Source organism: Calypte anna, chromosome 5A (assembly GCF_003957555.1).
Source record: "Calypte anna isolate BGI_N300 chromosome 5A, bCalAnn1_v1.p, whole genome shotgun sequence".
Lineage (NCBI taxonomy): Eukaryota > Metazoa > Chordata > Aves > Apodiformes > Trochilidae > Calypte > Calypte anna.
In genome coordinates this window covers 36,586,591-36,606,466 of record NC_044251.1, presented here as the reverse complement: position 1 = coordinate 36,606,466, position 19,876 = coordinate 36,586,591, and the positions used below count along the sequence as shown (strand labels likewise).

Genomic DNA, 19,876 nt, shown 5'->3' with positions numbered 1-19,876 from the left:
GAAGATGCAGTTTTGAATAACCAGCAGTAGTAAGTGAATCAAATTACCACTAACAGGTAGACCCAGAACAACTTCGGATGCATAGTTGTGTCTGAAGGACATCAACAGTCTGTAAAATGTATTATGTGGAAACTTCATCCTTCTGGTTGAATAGGATTTCTTTTCAGAGACGATTAAGGCATCTGCAGCAAGAGGCATATCCTGTACCTTGGAAACAGTTTCTGAACTCCAGGTTAATCCTCTAAACATGACATTTAAAATTCTATTTCGAAAGAATTACCTATCCATCCTCAGAAAAACAAAACAAAAACCCCCAAACATAACCAACCTCTCTTAATTTCTTTGCCAACTATTCTGTACTGTAGCAATTCTTAAATATTCTTGTGATGTTTTCAGTTGTAGTCCAGGTATGTTAACTATGGCATAATTAGCAACCACCATGTGACAGCAATGGCCCTTGGAAGGCTGAAGGTCACTGTGTGTGCAGAGCCAGGCACACAGGTTGCAGTCTGCCAGTGGAGCAGAATGAGCATAAAAACTCAACTGTTTCTGAAGAGAAGGAAAATTTTTGCACCATTTAATGGTATTTGGCAGAATACTAAAGTTGTCCTAGGGAAAGGCACCAGCATAACATCTCTGCAGTGAAACATTTCTTACAGGACATCCAGCAACCTCTAGAAGGTCTCCTTAAAGACTCCTTGTTTTGGTCTGTCCCTGTGTGACTGCAGTCTCAAAGGGCAGTGCTCATTTTTGGTTTTTAACATTCCCACTCAGCATGAGATTGTAGCTTATTTCAAATACAGGATTTGGGATTTTAAGCACAACTGGAGTAATTACACTTATTGATTACTTTAACCCGCTGAAGATCTCCCCAGCCTTCCAGGTGCACTCACCTGAGATGCACTTACCAGGACAGAATAAAGCTGCTTGCAAGATTCTTGGGTATTTTCATACAGGAACCATGCCTTAAATAATGCCAGTTTCATACAATTAAAAATTAGCTGTTTGGAATCACGTGTTCCTGTTTGGTTAAATACATTCATACCTTTGCTATGAAAAATACAGCTCTATTAACTGCTTCTTCATGAGCTTGTTAGAAAACAGTGATATGACTGCAAAATAGGATAACTTTCTGTTCCATCAAAAAGTAATTCCCTCAGGCATTAAGATGGGACATTAAATCTTTTAATAAATTGAGCATTTTCATTAAGTTCTCTATAAAGAAGGAAGAATACAGCATGAAATGCTAAAAGCTTTTAAAACATGCCAGGGAATTTCAGTGGGAAAGTAAAAAATTTTGCAAGCCAAAAGTCTATATTACACATTTAAAATGTTGGCTGAGACATTAAACAACTACAGAAGCATTTTTATATAATATGATTTAAGATCTGTTGTTCACGAATTTCAGAACAAATGTTTGCTCTTTTCTGATTAATATTTGAAACTTAAAAAAAAAAAACAGAACAAAACAACATTAATCTGATGACTGAAATACATTCCCAGGTAAAATTCAAGCATCCTAGTTCTGTCCACAGAATACCTCCAAACACAGCAGAGCCAAGCACTGCCTGAGAGATTAATCACCAGGAAACCTCTACACAGCAGAGATTTCCACTTTCATGATTTTACTTTTTTCTGCTTTTGAGGGAGCTGTTGTGAACTCTCACTCTCTTCTGCACAGAAGAAGCAATCTTCATAGATGCTTTCTTTGCAAAGGACCTCTCCACAGCTCCAGGTTTCCATAGCAACAGCTGAGCATCCTCTCCACCTGTCAACAGGGACTCATCTTCCTGGTTCCAGCAGAAGGAGCGAACTATGGCAGAGTGTCCTCCACAGAGGGTACCCACCAGGCTCAGTCCATCGGTGCCACAGCTGATGAGATGAATGTTTCCTGTGGATGTCCCCCCAAGAAGAAAGAGTTTGTCTGCCTTTTCGTGGTACAAGCCACCTACCAGGTACTGTAAGCTGTTGTTTTCAATGCAGACTACATCTCTGACATCCAGAACATGCAGTTGTGTTATTGGTTCCTCAGTATCTAACTGAGCCATGTCCCACCAACAAAACCCCTCGTCGTGTGTCGTGCAGTACACCTGCTTGTAATCTTTCCCAGACCAGCCAATAAAACTTACTGATGAATCTGAATTGCAAGTTGATATCAAAGCATCGTCTTCGTTATCTTTGTTAATGTCAAACACATTAACCAACCCATCAGTTGACCCAGAAACCATCAAACTGGGTTCGATTGGATGAAAACAAATTTTTGTGATATCATCGTTGTGACTTTCAGAATAGACTCCCAAGGGCTCCTTAGTTGTGGCAGCACAGTTTGTAATGCCTCTTGCATCCCAAAACACCAGGAATGTGTCCTGTTCAACTTTTTCTGTTCCAGCACAAACGATGAGATCACTGCAGTTGATATCAAAACTGATGAAAACATTGGAAGGATAGCCACTAAATATCTGCACAGCTTCCTGAGATGCTGAACGAATATCCCAACATTTCACTGTGCCATCACTGCATGCTGAGAACACTACACTGTCACATGCATGTGCAAATCTGACTCCGTGAAGTACCCCAGGACAGCTCTTGTACTCCCGCAGGAAGTTTAAAGTTTCCCTGTTATAAATCCTAATTGACTTATTGGAACAGGAGACTGCCACAAAGCCACTGCTTTCAGCTGTAGAAGGTTTGGAAACGTCCACATCCAGTAAGTAAGCAGGTTCCTCACTCAGCGTGGAACGCTTTGCTATGCTCAAACTAGCAAGCTGCTCCTCCATCTTCTCCACTGCACTCATCTCAAATGCTGCTCCAATGCTGTCAGAAACCTGTAATAAATGAAATCCAAGGTGAGTTTTATTTATAGCGTTCTTAAATAATACTTTTTAATAATTTACTACTTTAATATGTACAAAAAAACATCTTGCACTGAGATGATATGTGAAGTCAACCTGCAATTATCATGATGTCCTAACCCTACAATTTCATTTGCAGAAACAGAGAACAGGAAAGGGCTCCCTGAGTTAAGGAGTTCAGCCTTTTGTCACTGTAAGCACTACATCATATAATCCCCTTAAAAGATTAAATAGTCTGTCTCTGAATCCTGTGAAAGTCATGCTGGAAATCACTTTATCTTTATATAATAGTAAATGGATGTTCTCCACAAGTGGAAAGAGAATGAAGCCATCACCAGTACCTGAGAAGGAATAATTGTTGCTGTAAAAAGCTGCTAGCAGGCACAGCCCACAAACAATTGTCAGTACAACTGCAGGAGACTTCTTAAGTGCTTCAAGAGAAGCATGACCAGAAGGTCAAGGGACACAATTCTCCTTCTCTTCTCTGCTCGTGTGAGACCCCACCTGGAGTACTGTGTCCAGTTCTGGGGTCCCCAACATAAAGAGGACATGAAGCTGCTGGAGTGAGTCCAGAAAAGGGCCACAAAGATGATAAGAGGGCTCAAACAAAGACAGGCTGAGAGACCTGGGGTTGTTCAGCCTGGAGAAGAGAAGGCTTCCAGAAAACCTTCCAGAAAACCAGGCCTTCCAGTACCTGAAGGGGTGGCAAGAAACTGGAAAGGGATTTATTTCAAAGGCAAGAAGTCATAGGACAAGTAGTAAGGGTTTCAGGCTGAAAGAAGGTAGATTTAGGTTAGACATTAGGAAGAAAATCTTCCATGTAAGGGTGGTGAGACTCTGGCACAGATTGCCCAGGGAAGTTGTGGCTGTGGATGCCCCATCCCTGAAGTGTTGAAGGCCAGGTCAGATGGAGCTTTAAGCAACTTGGTCTGGTGGGAGGTGTACCTGCTCACAGCAGAAGGGTTGGAACTCTATAATCTTCAGGGTCCCTTCCAACCCAAAACATGCAATGATTCTATGAATTTTTCTCCTGGGGGACTCACAAATGGGAGGCAGAGAGCATGACCAAAATTATGCAGAACTGCAGCCTGAGGTGGCCAGCTCAGACAATTTTTACAAGTATTTAGGTGCCCAATGATGCACATAAACATCTGTCAGCATACCACAAACCACCCAAACAGGCTACACAACATGAGAGCAATTCCCTGGAATTCATCACCTTTGCTTTTTTCATCAATTCTCCCAAGAACCTATCTGTTTTTTGAGACTCCCATAAAATCACATAACGTTGGCTCTTAGTCCAACTGATAAAAATCTTCCCTCCAGTGCCATTCCTCTCTGACACTACTGAACCCTCCTAGAAACCCACACTGTTTGAGAGATGTACACAAATTCAAATTTTACCATGCAAAACCAGTATCAAACAGTATTCTCTCAATGCTCTCATACAGTTTCTGCGACCCAATGAAAAATTCAATTCTGTAACTGCAGTAAAGATTTAGCAATTTAGAGTCAGAAAAAGTAATGAAGCATTTAAACGTAAGAGAGATATTTGCCATCATAAACAATACATTGTTTTAGTGAGTTCACAAGCTACAACCTTTTTTAAAAGGAAAAAATAGACAGAGTATGTTAAATAAGCAAAACTATCCACATGAATGACTTCTGTTAAAATCACAGGTTCCATTTGACTATACCAAAACACTGAGGGAATCACAGGAGGTTCTAAGGGGGTCAAGACTCCAGTGACTTCTCCTTTGTACAGGTATTTCAGGTTAAGGCAAATAAGAGTAAAGTAGTACTCAAAAATCTCCTTATTTCCCTTAAGAACTAAGCCAGCACCCAGTCCTTGTTACTACATGCATGAAAAGACTCTTTTTGAAAAAAATCCAAACAGAAATGGAATAAAAAAATAAGGCAGACCAAGAACACAGGAAAATAGTCTCAAGCCTTCTCAGCTGTCCCATCATGAATTTTTCTACAAATTCTTCAGTCTGGATTCTTAGGGATGGAATGAGCAAGTTTACATGGATTACTTGTTTTAGGGTAAGTATCTTTAAAGGCCCGTGAGAACCCAGCAATAAAGGAAAAGTTTTTATGGCAAAACTGCATTCTGCCTTTTTTCTTCTTGGTGTTGCTTGTTGTTTCAGGGTTGTGCTTTCCCTCCTCTCATTTGGTACACACAAATATTCATGACACCATGTAAAAATAAGCAAATTCTTAAAAAACAGCTTAAGTAGGCACACTCAAAAAGCTTAATTCCCAAGTGACAAATAATCTCACTAAGCTATTTGCCTGGGTAATATCCTGACAGTGAAGTCCTCGGGTTAATCTTCTACATCAAAGTAACCTTCCAGAGCATGTCTACAAGTAATTTTTTGCCATAAAATGCAAACATCCTGTGGAAACTCCTTTCCCCTCTGAACAGAAGAAGTGCAACATATTTTCTGGCATTAACCTGAATACAACCCTACCCACAGAGACTGCTCCTCACTCTTCTGAGTATGTACTCAAGTGGAACAACCTTTTACTGGAACTGTTACATAAAACAGATTGTTCTCAAACTTGGCTTATTTGGCTGCATGCAAGAATAAGGCCCAGTTCTATCTGGATTTATTGAACTTTGTTTTTGAAAAATCCACATAAGTACTGTAACAGTATTTTTGCCATGCTGACTAAAGTACCTCAGATATTATACCACAAAGTGAATGCAGAAAAATCTAAAGAAAATTTACAAAACTACTACATTTCCATGCAAATTAACAATTTAAATCAAAAAATAAATTATTTCAATATTATTATTAAAGACACATTTACTTAAACAGATTTGCTGAGGAATTACAATAGAAGCTTCTATTTAAATGCCATTTCAGAAACAAATGCTTGCAGGTGGAGAATGGAGTTTTCATAAACCAGCTCTCCTGTAGTGCTGTGGTTACTAAAAAAAAACCTGAGTTCTCTCTGTAAACTTTTTGTAAGAGAAATGTAGCTTTGCAGACTGACCTGAATTTCAAACTCTAAATATTCAGGCTTTTTATACTGCAAAGGCCAAGTAAACTCAAACAGACATGTTCCTGACAAATATCCATTTGGAAACCAAGCTGCAGTTGTTTAAATATTACTGACTTTGATAGAGAATATTATTTGATGAGCAATTTCTACAGCACTTCATGTCAGAGCTCTTACTGCTGGGGAGGGAACTCTCCAAGTACCTAGAAGATGGAAAAAGCCAGAGTCTGCAGAAGCATGTTCATTCAGATTTAATAATATTTTCTGCAAAATAAATATAGCCCAAGACAGCTCTTAAGGTTTTACCCCTGAATGCCACAGGTACAGTTATTCTGAAATAGCAGAAAATGTTGTTCATATTACCAGACTGATGTGAAATTTATATCATCAGGAAGCTGAAGGGTAAAGTTTGCAATTCTATTTCCACTGCAACAACTAAGAAGCCTAAATACTGCATTTGATGGCAGCCAGGTTTTTGCTAAACACTCAGTAAAATGTCTGCCCTAGTAAGAAAATCTTCAGACTATTATGAAATTGTGATTGAAGGTTATATAAACAATTCATGCGCAAACTTCAGGGTGTAGCTGCCAGCCCTTCCTTTGCAGAAGGGGAAGTCACTGTTGTATTTTGATGGGAAAGTTTAAATGGCAGGAATAGGCCCTGTGTTAAATTTATGAGACAAATAGGAAACAATGGTCTTCCAAACACAATAGGAGATAACTAACTAAGCACTGGACTGCAGCCACCCACAAAGCACATGGTGCTCTGCACCAGAGAAGTGAAGTACTCCTAGTTTAGCATTCCTCAACTTTGACAACACGGGTATCTATCACCAAGAATCCTTTGGTCAAGTCAGTATCTTTGAAACCCAACAGGACTTGGATACAGAACAAGACCCAGTTGTGATGAGCAGTGGGGAAAACTGCTCATGCTAATGGACCAACTTTTTAACACAAAGCTTGCCCTTTAACTGTTCCAGTCTCAGAAGAAATGGCAGTGACAGAACTGGCCAAAACCTCTCCTTTCCCCAAGGTGCCTCCTTAGCTCAGAACATGAGGTGGCTCTTCAGGTTCTCCACTTACTCCAACTCGCAGTGGCCTCGCAGTCTGGATCTACAGTCTCAACACAGGCAAAATGCAGGTTAAGTTAAAGTGCTAGGAAAACACCATCACTGGGACACATGAGTATCTGAAGGTGTCTGGTTATGACAAGGCACCTGTGTGTGAAACAGAAGTCCAATCCCATCCTCAGTGATCACCATTCCTTGAATGTAATAGCTGCATCTCTCACCAGCAGCCTTGGAACAAGGTAAAGCCACCTTGTACAAAGTCACCCTGAAACTTCTGTTGCTGCATCCAGTCCTCTCCAATGACATCCAGGTGATATTTTCTATGAATTAATTTAATAGTTATTAGCAACCCCTGCATATCTCCTTGATAGCACAACTACAAGAAACAATGAGGTTCCTGAAGGACACTCAAAATTCAGAATAAATACAGTATTCTGAAATGAACTAAAATATTTTGGCCTCCAGGGCATCCTACAAGGCTCCTTTAAAAGAGAAATAAGCTTAATTTTTAGACTAGAAGGCATGAAGTGAAAGGGATGCCAAGGAGGCATTTCAGAGGCCTTTGGTATATATTTCTCCCTAGTGGAGTATGGAACATAAAGCAAGAGTAGAAGCAAACAGTGGGAGGTGCCCAAAGCAGGCATTCCAGTGACAGAGAAATGAAAAGTACACATTTATCTGCACAAACTAAACATTTCATACTGTCTCAGCATATACTGCTGTGCTCTTTTTGCACTATTCTGAACACCACAGTCTCAACTGTGGCCAACAGGCTCCTGAGTCCGCTTTTATCCAGAAAGTTTTTCAAAAAAAGCCCCAGCAATTTGTAAGTTATTTCCCTTCTCCTTCTAGTGGCACATAGAAGATGCTAACAAGCTGCACAGTTCTCATTTCTAAAAGGGAATGTTAACACAATAATATATAGAAACATAAAATGTCCTCTCTGAAAAACATTTTGGAAAATGTCAGAGAAATGGAACTTTGCCTCAAAGATTTACTCAGCGATGGAAGAGTAACATGTGAGTAGATGGGTAGAAATGCATAATAAAAATGAAAACAACCTGTAGTTTTAGCAATCTTCTCTGCAGAGGTCAAATACCAAAAATAGCAAGGGATCTGAACAGCAGCACATGAAATCTTGCACTGTTCTTTCCTACTATAAGCAATGCAAACAGACCCTCCCTTCATTTTCACCATTATTAAAAGTTCAAGAACAAACTAAGAACAAACCTGGAGCTCTGGGCAGTGGGAAGCAGCTCATGCATGCAGCATTACATGTGGTTTGCATTTTAAAACCAAAAGGCAAAGCACAAGGTTGGCTGAGGAGAAGGCATTAGCATGCTGTGCTTCACTAATGCAAAATGCCTTCAGAGACCTCTCCTCACTGGCACCACTTCACATCAGAAGACAGATCAGCCAAGTGATCTAAGTGCTGAGGGGAAGCACAAAACACCCATCAGGCATGCACAATTTCTGCAGGATACAAACTCCTATAGCTGATTTTGCTATTTTCCCAAAGCAGGGAGATAAGGCGTTTTTACAGCATTCTCACAAAGCCATTTTAAGGCAAAGAGAACAAACAGCACTTGGCCTATTGGGCAGGAAGGGAGTAAGATGCATGAGAGGCAATGCTCAAGTGCAAAAACAAGATGTAAACTGCCAAAAGAATTAGCTCATCCTTCCAATCAGCTACATCTAGTTTCTAAATGTAAAGCATGGCAAGAAAAAACTCCAGGTAATTTTGCATATGCAGTACAGAGAAAACTATTACATCCAGAGAGCAGAAGGGAGGAAAAAGATAAAACACTGCTACAACAAAGTCTATGGAATGAGCAAAAAAATTAGGTCTACCAAACTATCTGCCTTCCATTAAGTCAATTCTACCCTATCCTCCCACCAGTACAGACCTTGGGGGTATGATCCTGTTCTGTAACGGAGAGAAGAGCTGTAACTGGGACAGAGAACCAAGGGAATGGCCTTAAACAACAGCACTGAGGGAAAAAAGAGCCAGAAAGAAACAGAAGTCATTACTATGAGAAAACATAGGGGGAAAATCACAGGTGATTAGTATTTTGGGGTTCAATAATTTAAAGAAAAAGGGAAACTAACCTTTGTGTACTCATCTTTTGGGGGCACAGGCAGGTATTCATAGCACTACAAAACTAAGCCTCTTTTTTAATATTATATCAGATGTCTTTAGAAAGAAAGCACAAAAACAACTTTGCGTTTGCTTAGGGATAGTTTCAAATGCATAAACAATAAAAACCATATATGAAAAATTTTCATCAAGAGAAAACTTCTTACAGTAGGTTTTTTGGTGTAAGATTTTGCATTACAACTAAAAAGACCTATTCTGATTTTGTATCCAACACTGGAAAACATGGTGGAGCCAGCCAAGATTTAGAAAATTTAGGCATGCCTTCAGGTCCAATTTGCAGTAAATTAATATTCACACCTAAGTAACTGAAAGCCTACTGATGCAAATTCATGAACCAAGGCAGATGATAAAGACCAAAGCACAAAACACCATAAGAAAAATTTAAGTGCAAACCAATCCAATGTACAATGAAAAAATTCAAATAAGCCAGAAATAAAAATACACAACACTATAAAAATTATCAAATTAGCAATTTTGGTTTCAAATTTACACCAATATTATTAAAATCTGATGCCTAGATAGTTAAACTACCTTCTCTTAAAAATTTAGAAAAGTCTAACAAAGTATGTGAAAGTTTCTAAACACCCTAAGAGGCTGTGTCCAACATGTTTGAGAATTTTCCTTTTTCCATCTTCTCTTCATCCAGTTCCATATAATTGACACAGATCTACTAACAGAGGAGCAGCAAAGCAAGATCATTGACACAGATCTACTAACAGAGGAGCAGCAAAGCAAGATCTCTGTCACCAGAATCATTCTCTGACATGAGCAACTGGATCCCAGTGAGAACTTCATTGGGAGGGGAAGGTTTCCCAGTAGTGACCTCAGCAGGCAGAGGATGTTACTGCCTCCAGGTGTTGATGAGGTGCTCATCCAATAAAGGAGACTGCAAAGCAGTAAGAGGATAAGAGATGCTCTTTTTTACTCTCATGGCTATTCTCAGATCAAGCTAAGCAATCCTATTCTATTAAGGCAGATCTGAAAGATTCCCAGGCAAAAGTTACACTACAGAAAGAGATACTGTAATCGGGACATTTATCTTCTAAATTCTCTACACTCTTTTTTTTTTTTTTTTTTTTTTTTTTTGCAAAGACTACAGTATTTTAAAACCCTCTGCAAAAGCCAATCCATGCTTAGCTGCACACTCATGGCCACTGAACAGGTAAAAGACAAACCACATTCTCAGGTGCATTCTACAGAATAGGCCAGAGCTCCCAGGAAAACTCTCCCAGCACTGGGCCTTGGCTTTTGTGATGGAGCAAGTGTCTGAGCTGTGGGTCAAACACAAGGTTTGTGCCTAATGCTCCTTCCTCCCTTCTCTCCTCCCAGGCACAGACAGTGCCTAAACCTGTACTCCAGCCCAGCAGGGTAACCTATGGGGTGATCCAGATCACCTTCTAAAAGAAGGGTAAGCATCTATCAGGGAAGTCATGGCCAGTTCTGCAACACTCACCCTTTCTCTACCAAACACCTCCTGTGATGGGACCCAGGACACTGGTTAATAGATGGATGGATGGTGGACAATATCCACACCCAACCTCTCCAGAAGACTTCCCCCTCCAAGTGCTATGCAAACATTAATGCTCTCAACCCCTTGATCCCTCACAGCTTCAAAACACAGCACCTCTGTGTTCTGGTGTCTGTCTGTAATGTAACCACAGCTATTCAGCCAACCCACTGCAAAACTTGAAGAGAATCCAAGTCTCAGCCTTCTGCATTTGTGCTTATCTCATCAGACCACACTGACCACAGAAAAGTCATTTCCTTTCTCTTGTGAGCACCTCCCACTGCAGACACCATCTTGACATTACTTTTTGTAACCACAAACATAGGAAAGAAGATACAGAACCAATCAGTCTCTGGTCTACAAACAGCCAGCGACTGCTGGACATCAAACATGTAGGGTACAACCTTCTCCTGAGTAGTATCAAGTTCTTCTCCATTCACATTTCCACAAAATAACCATGAACAGCTAAAAGAAGGTGCAAACCTTTCTCTGACCTATTCCTCACATGCCAAACACACTAACAGCATTTTCTTTTGTTAAAAGGTCAAATGGCTTGCTGTTTGACTTGGCACTAGCACTGTGTAGCAGGATGGTCATCTTACAGATAAGGAAAACAGAAATGAACCTATTTGAGTGGATCTGAACAAGATCTTGGCCCACAAACACGTCCTACTCCTGGTTCTGCCAGAACAGTTTACTTAAATTCTCAGCAAAGTGTGACATTCATGCTTGATGTCCTTAAGCAGTAAAATAAAAACAGTATTTGCCTAACTCACAATACTTGTGTACACAAACTTGAGTAAGTACATTCAGCAGCAGCCCTTCAAAAGCAAAAGCCTTGTTCTGAACACCTCTGGTACAAGATGAAATGCAAAAATCAGAGTTAGATTGCAAGGCACCTGCAAATTCCACAATCAGAAAGGGCTTCCATGTCCTTTCAAGTTTGGGATTACAAGAAAGGACTCCAAAAGCAATGAATTTCAGGGCTGTCTGAAGCTGAGCAAAACAGCCACATGAATGGGGTAACCCCAATGATCCACCCTCCTGGGAAAGGTGAAAGGAAAAATTACTGATGCAGCTGCACTAATAATTCAGTGACTCTGAAGTAATGCCATTTATTTCCTTCAATTTAGACAGTGCCACGTGGCACCAACAGCTTCAGGTATACACATATATATATTTTAAAAAAGAAGTAAGAAGATTCTTTCCAAATATTAGTAAATTTTGCTGAAATTCTTCCAAAGAATTCGTTTCTACAACAGAGGAAGCCTGGGAAATTCCAGCCTAAATTTAGCAGCAACCAGAATAAAAGGATATAAAGAAACTTAGTTACAGCAGGAAAAATAGCTCCTACTACCACACGCTGGTGCCAAAATAACTATAATGAAATGAAATGTTTTATTTACCAGAACATACTTTCACAACAGTAATTTAACTTAAGTACACTTCATTACCAGAGCTCATCCTTCAAAACACAAAACTATGATGTTTTCAAAACTTTTCTTATAAAAGCCCAAGCTTCAGATCAGATGCTACAGTTCTTGTGTTCACTGGGGATGTGTCTGGTGAATTGATATTGAAGGAATTTCCCTGCAGGTGCAGATGTGGCACCAGGACTTTCCAAACACAACCCTTGTGTGCTTGGCAGTTTTTAACATCCCTGCCTAAGCAATTCTCTGCAGTTCCAGCTGTATTGCACAAGCATCTGTCAAGCCTAAGCAGGGAAAACAACCCCTTTTCCTCATTTACTTCCCCAGGAACATGAAGATCACTAAGGTGTTTTCACCAGTCACATTCTACAATAGCCATTTTTGACACTTAGCTAATACAGATCACCACATCAAGGTAATTTGTCAGACCCTCTCCAGTATCAAAGCAACAGGAGAAACTGGAGATCCTTGTGTGCCCACGACAGTTCACAGACTATCAGTTGCCAAAACAAGTTCTTTGTGCACAGCATGACAGCTGGAGGCTCTGCTGAATCCTTATCATGCCCCAAGCTCAATTTTCAATGCTTTGTAGATGACATCTTTTCCTTTTGTCTGCTAAGTGACAAGAGCAGGATGGAAGAGGCTGAAATAAAAGGCTTTAGAGCTCTGCTGACTTTATCCTGTCCAAAAGTGTTTACCTTTGTCTCCATAAAAGATGCTGAGGTATCAAGTACATGCACATTGTACTTGTGCAAGGCATCCTCCTCAGCTCTTCATTTTCAAGAGCCTTTAGACAGCATTTACACTTGAACCACATGCAGCACTCCAGCACTAGCTTCACCAGAGCCATATGCAGATAAACAAAATATTTTTTTCCCTTTTTATAATATCCAAGTACACAGTGATTTTCCTCCATACTGCACTGGAAGTCCATGAACCCCTAGGACCTGGGCAGAGTATTTATAAGATCCACAAAAAAACTTTGGAACATCTTTGGCAGTGTCACTACAAAACAAGACAATGATGAAAAACAAAGTCAGGAGCTTTACACAAGTTAATAACCCTGCTCTCAAGCCATGTTTGCTCTCAATGCTTTAGTCAAATCATATCTGGCAGGGTCACAGCAGCTGCCAGCTCTTTGTTGAAGCCAACCTCTTGATAACTAAACCATAATCAAGTGCAGAGGAGGATGGGTTAGATGATCCAGGGAATGGACTGTTTATTTTACAAGAAGTAGCTGGGATGCTTTCCCTTGTATAGCTTGGCAAAGACAGAGACTGAGAAGGGATACGATTACTATCTACAAATACATCAAAGGAATAAATGCTGAGGAGGGAGGGGAGCTACTCAAGAACAATACTGGCACAACAGCTTCAGGGTATAAACTGACCATAAATAAATTTTAGAGCAGAAATGATAAAGTTTATCTTTCAAAATAGTTTCCAATTCGAACAGCAGGGACAAAAACTTTTGACTGTCTTAATCTACTTTTATAACCTCATCAGCCTGGCAACCATGACTGCCCTTGCACAGCAAAGAACACAAATAGGATGGCAGACTGAAAAACAAGCAGCTACAAGTTAAACTGGCTCATCAGTTCTCTCTGGAAGATGCCCCACTGCCAGACAGACAACAGCAAGACACAACATTTGATTACTGCAGAGTTTCAAAAGCAGCATTAAGACAGTCTGAATGTGCACAGAGAAAATGCAACTTGCAGCTTAAGGAGCTTCCTCTTCCCAAGCTCCTGAAGCTGTTGGGATAAAAGTCTAAGAACTTCAGTGTACCTGAGAGGTGAGATACTAGGAAGAAATTCTTTCCCATGAGGGTGGTGAGGCACTGGCATAGCTTGCCCATGGAGGTTCTGGCTGCCCCATCCCTGGAAGTGTTGAAGGCCAGGTTGGATGGGGCTTGGAGCATCCTGTTCCAGTGGGGGAGGTGTCCCTGGCTCCAAAGGGGGGGTCAGAACTGGATGATCTTTAAGGTCCCTTCCCACCCAAACCTCTCTGTGATGTCTCTATGATCTCCCTGCAGGTGATTCTGTGTGGGAAACACAATGCTTCTCTCTCCACCTTGAGCCTTTATCAATCATCGCACCCTAGAACTGAGGAGTTTCCGTCCGGCGGTGACGCACCTCTTACCTGACACATCGGTATGACGTCAGCACAGTGACGCACCTCTCCCTGACACATCGGCATGACGTCAGCACAGTGCCGACACGTGCGCCGGAGCCCCACGAGACCGTGATGGAAGAAGTGACGTCAAAAGCGGCCCCAGCCAGGAGCTGTCATTGCGCACTCAGCCCGCTTGATGTCACTATGGCCACCGCTCAGCGGGCAGGCAGAGCAGGAGGAGAGCACTCCCTCTTTTCATGACATCTCTACGGTCCCACCTCAGTTTTAATCGGTTCCGACAAGCTGTGCCCTTAACAGAGGGGTGGTTCGAGGAAACAAAGGCACAGAGTGCAAGGAATAAGAAATCAGCCTGAAGGACTGCGAAGAAAATTACTTAAGTATCAGCAGCTTTTTCTGCCTTTTAAAAGCCTCGGATCCTCAAATCAAGACAATTAATGAAAAATCACAGCCTGCACCTAGAACTTTCTAACATGAAAAGTGAAAAACCCAACCAATTTAACTACACTGCAGCTTTCTGTTCTGTTGAAGAGATTAAAAATAAATTACATGCTCTTCTTTAAAGTCTCATTTTTGTGAATTCAGTTCAGAGCTTTTGATCTTTTGGACTTCATGGCAACGCAAGATGCAGCTCTCGTATTTCCACTTCCACAGCAGCACAGAGGGAACAGGTGACTTCTGTGCATTTGTATTTGCCCAGCAAGCATCAAGTCCAGAAAAATCTATCATTAAACTTTCACAGGGGAGGAAAACAGACCAAACCCAACAACTAAAGCCCCTCCCACAATCTATTGCTCACATCTTGCTCCTATACACGTTCCTGAAGCAGGAACATTCAATACACAGCCATGGTAAACACTAAAACACTATTTAAAACCCCTTTTCAAATCTGAGTCATGTACTTCCTTAGATACACTGACAGATATTGGGTAAAGTAAAATCAGCTTCACTTACCTCAAAAAAATCCTCCACAAAGCATACACAAAATTCGAGTCCATTTGGTTTGCTAGTGAAAGAGCTGCATGTTTCTAAATAAGAATTCCTGCTTTCACAGCCACCAGCTCTTCCCTTCTGATTCCACAACACAATAACACTTATTTCCAGCTCTCTCAGTCATTCCCAGAGCAACAAACATACACACATGCTTATTAATAACAGATCCTCAAATTACTGAAAAGTAATCAACATCTGAGGTTTCCTGTTCCAGGTACTTGCAGGACATAACTCCATCTAGTGAGCAATTTGCCAATTTTAATTAAATGCTGGTTTGTCATTTCACCAATTTCACTGCTTACCAATTTCACTTTTACATCTTCTTTTTAATGGGAAGTGGAGTCATAGTTTTGCCTGGAAATAACAGGCATGGGGAAAAAAGACAGACCATAGTAGTTATGGCTGCTAAGGTGCTGTTAAGGAGTCAAGGTGCAAGTAAAAAGTTGCTAATCGACTTTGTAAAAAGAAAAAAGATGACAATTCTTCTGAAAAAAAAACACCAATCAAACAAGCATCAGTGGTGGCTACAGGTATTAACAATACATTCATTCATATACCTAAAAGCAAAGTGAAATTGCAAGAAAGATACTTAACATTTTAAACGGAGTTGCTTCTGTACACAAGCACAATATAGAAAAAAAGTAATTTTTGTTCAATTTTTTAATCATTTAGTTTAATCCAGCATAAGAACTATGAGTGTTTTAATGCATCTGTGTTTTCACAAATAACATTCAGCTGCTATATTAAACAAAGGTTTTCCAGAGCCCTTTAGTTTGGATTTTTCATTAAGTTTTCATAAGCTGGAAAACTAGAGAACAAAATAAAGATAGCCAGTGCCCTTATAATGCCACAGTGAATTCTTACATAAAGCAAAAATGCTCAAAGAGCAAAACAATAGGGACTAAAAGGTTTGAAAGTATTTTAATTCCTCTGTCTGTTGCAACTTTAAGTCTGAAACTAACCATTAAGGTTATCTCAAATCATTTTCAACAATACAAATAGTGTAATAAAAATAATACAAATCTGAGAACATTAAGACTCTGCAAGAAGTGCCTTTAGATTAATATGAAAAGAGGGGATAAATCTATGTAGAGTATAAAAAGGATATAAACAACAGTACAGATAGTTTATCTTGTGGAGGAGATTAGACTAGACAGTGCAAGAGTCCTTCTGGACTTAAAACACGTGGCATAACAAAACAGTGAAAACCTATCAGGTTGAAGTGTTTTAAGAAAAAATTGTTGTGAAATTGTTAAAATTAATAGCTGCACAATGTTTGCTTCCTGCCACTACTTACAAAATATTTGGATTGTTAAAAATACACAAATATCCTCCAGAACCTAGAAACAAGACAGAAAACACATGCTATGCTGGGCCTTCATAACAACCTAATGAAACTACCCAGTATTTGTCCTGCAATTTGAGCATGATTTTTTTCAGTGCTATAGCCTGACTTACCTTCTTTTTCCAGTGAGCTGCACACCCCCATCTTCTGTATTGTTCTCAATTAAATATTGTGTTGAAACTTGCATCCAAGTATCAGCTGAAGCAAAAATACAGCACAGAAACAATTAATCCAAACTTCTGAAATTTAATCTGAAGACTGCAGCTTCAGACATCTTTCACTTCCAGTCTAAATCTTCCTCCACCAAAGCAACATTCTTCTACATACCATTTCACAATCACTCCCATTTGGTTGCTTGCTTGCTTCCATGCACTAAGAATCATCCATATCTATTTAACTAACTAACTAAACCTAAATTAAATGCTCTAAGCTTCCTCACAGACTGCACTGGCCATGTGCTGTCTCTACATGCTGACTGCACCAGCCCCACAAATAAACCAAACACTTCTGCCAGACCTGAACAAGCACCAATTCCACTTGGTTTGGAGGTGCAAAGCCCTGCAGTAGAGATCAACTTCCTCAGGGTTTCAAGAACTGCGAGAGGGAACAGGCTGAGGGCAGCTTTGAGGTAAAGTCAAAGGAAAAGGAGCTGTCAGGAGGAAAGTAAGAGGAAAATGCACCAGCAAGAATATGTGTAAGCCTTCTGTTAAAGGAAAAGAGGCAGGAACATGAGAAGGGGGAGAGATCAGTGAGAAGTGGGTAATGAGTCAGGATAAAGTCTGACGAGGACAAAGGCATGTTTGAATTTGAACTTCCTAACCCCACACAGCTCTAAGGCAACAATGCCTTTTTCCTGTCCTCCCTTGTCCTAAATTGCTTGTAAATCACATGCCCACTCATTTCCAAAAGTTGGCTTTGCCAAGTCTCCCATTCACAAGTCTCTTTTTTTTTCTCTGGTGTGAAACCCACTAAAAGACTTGTCATCACAAAGAAGCTGACCCACACAGATTTTTCACTCACTGATTAAAACCCAGAAGTCCATGTAGAGGACTTTAAAAACGTGGCTAATCAGCACAACACTGCCCATCTCTTTCTGCTTTGTTGTTTAGTTTTGTTTTTTTTTTCAGAAAAGCTCAGAAGGATATCGAGGTCCTGGAGCAGGTCCAAAGGAGGGCAAGCAGGCTGGTGAAGGGACTCGAGCACAGACCCTATGAGGAGAGGCTGAGGGAGCTGGGGCTGTTCAGCCTGAAGAAGAGGCGGCTCAGGGGAGACCTCATCACTCTCTACAACTCCCTGAAAGGAGGTTGGAGCCAGGGAGGGGGTTGGTCTGTTTTCCCAGATGACTTTCAACAAGACAAGAGAGCACAGTCTTAAGTTGTGCCAGGGGAAGTTTAGGTTAGATATTAGAAAGAATTTCTTTATGGAGAGGGTGATCAGGCATTGGAATGGGCTGCCCAGGGAAGGAGTGGATTCTCCGTCCCTGGAGATATTTAAAAAGAGACTGGATGTGGCACTCAGTGCCATGGTCTAGCAACTGCAATGGTGGTTCAAGGGTTGGACTCGATGATCTCTGAGGTCCCTTCCAACCCAGCCAATTCTATGATTCTATAAATCCCATTATTTTTATAGTTACAGTAAAAGCATGTCAAAAGCTGCAGAGAAGTGCTGCCACCACTTAACAACATCTGGTTTTACATGAGACCTTCCACACAGTCAGGGTACAGACCAGATCCTAGGGCTGCTCAGCAAGAGACTGCTGTCCCCAAGACTGGTATAACAAAAGAAAAAAATATATATATTATAGTTAGGGCATTAAAAAAAGCTACCTGAACATCACTGATCATCCCACGTACAACAGAACACTTAAAATATTAGGAAATAAAAGGCATTAACACAGCCTTGTTCTAAGAACAAAGTTTTTATAGGCCCAGAAAACAGCATGCTAAGAAAAGCCCTTATGTTTCTCTATTCTTCTGTGTGCACAATATGTTTCTAAGGAAAATTAGTTGGGAATGATAGAATTGTAACCAATACAAGTCCTCAGCACAACACAGCATTCACATTTCTTCTTCCTGTCTTGTAAGCAGAAGTTAATTCTCCACACAGCATATTTTAAAATACTTCTTGGCTATATAAAATGTCATTTAAGGATATACACACTACAACTTTGGCAGTAGTTTCGCTAAGTCTTTTTTTTTTCCTTGAAAACAAAAAAAAAGTTTAACTTTTTCCCATGGTGATAAAACAACCAAATAAAAAACCTAAATAAAACCTCTTATTTCTTCTTACATTTTCCTTTTTTTTGTTTGTTTGAGTCTGCTAGAATTATTAAAAATTAACCCATCTTCACCAAACTCAAGAGAGGCCAGGTAGTGCTCACTAGTGTAACTTCCCATAAAGATATTCCATTTGCTAAGACAGCTCTTACCTTTAGCCCTGACAGCCTGAACAGCCCAGTCACAGCTCTATAACCAGCTGGGCCCGTCCAAATTAGCAACACACTGACCTCATGCCCACCTCAACCCTACCCCACCTCCCCTAGACAGCAGCATCAAAGCTAGAAAGGGACACCAGGACACTGTGAACGCCCCACCAGCCTCTCACCCCCGGTTCCGAGTGTTCCGAGAGCCCACTCCAGCACTTCTCGGCTTCCAGGAGTCACGGGATAAACACCCAGGGATGCTTCAGTTCAGTCCTGATGGGAAAAGAAGAGGCAGCGCTGAGGGAACGAAACTCCCGCAGCCCCCAGGTTCTCCTCCCCCCCGCACAGGGCACCCCCAACCCATACCCACACCGAGGGGGTCGGACCCGGCGGTACCACCACAGAGCCACAAGCGGCTCCCCCCGAGCCCACACCACGCGCCGTGGGCGACCCCCGCGCAGCCCCACCGCACACCCCCCCACAGGGGCTGCCCCTGACAAGCACCCCGGGAGCCCCCCGCCCAACCTCGCTCAACTGAGAGGACCTCTCCCCCAACAAACCTCCACCGAGGGCACCCCTCTCAGCGGCACCAGAGATCTCCCGAGACCCAGAGACCCCACGGAGCCCCCTCCCCATCGCGTCCCCTCCGCCGGGGTCCGGACCCGTCCCCCTCGCAGCCGGCGCCGCGTGCGCCCCACAGGCCCCGCCCCCCCGCGCCCTGCCCAGCCATCCCATTGGCTGCGGCCGCCGCCTCGCCGGCAGCCATCTTCCCTCCCTGGCGGCGCTGGAAAGGCGGCGGCACAAAGGAAGCTGATTGGTGGAGGCGGTGGGAGGGGCGGGCCAAATCCCCCCCTTGCCTTCATCCCCGGAACGCCACTGGCTGTTGAAGGTGGCTGGAGAAAGCCCCGCCCCGTTGCCATGGCAATAGTGACGGTTGGGGCTGAGGGAAGCCGCCGCCA

General features: G+C 41.6%; 1 protein-coding gene across 2 annotated transcripts; it reads right to left on the bottom strand.

The window, feature by feature from the left end:
• Positions 1-1,171: 1,171 nt before the first annotated feature.
• On the bottom strand, positions 1,172-19,625 carry WDR89 (WD repeat domain 89). 2 transcript variants are annotated; one of them, XM_030451577.1, is made up of 4 exons: positions 19,478-19,625; positions 19,100-19,190; positions 16,609-16,693; positions 1,172-2,825 (listed from the first exon to the last, which is right to left on the bottom strand). In XM_030451577.1, the coding sequence occupies exon 4, from the start codon at positions 2,793-2,795 to the stop codon at positions 1,626-1,628; it is 1,170 nt and encodes a 389-aa protein (XP_030307437.1). In that variant the 5' UTR covers positions 2,796-2,825; positions 16,609-16,693; positions 19,100-19,190; positions 19,478-19,625; the 3' UTR covers positions 1,172-1,625. The 2 variants fall into 2 exon arrangements, with proteins under 2 accessions (XP_030307437.1, XP_030307436.1); XM_030451576.1 differs by having other exon boundaries at positions 1,182-2,825; positions 19,443-19,570.
• Between the last annotated feature and the right edge of the window lie 251 nt (positions 19,626-19,876).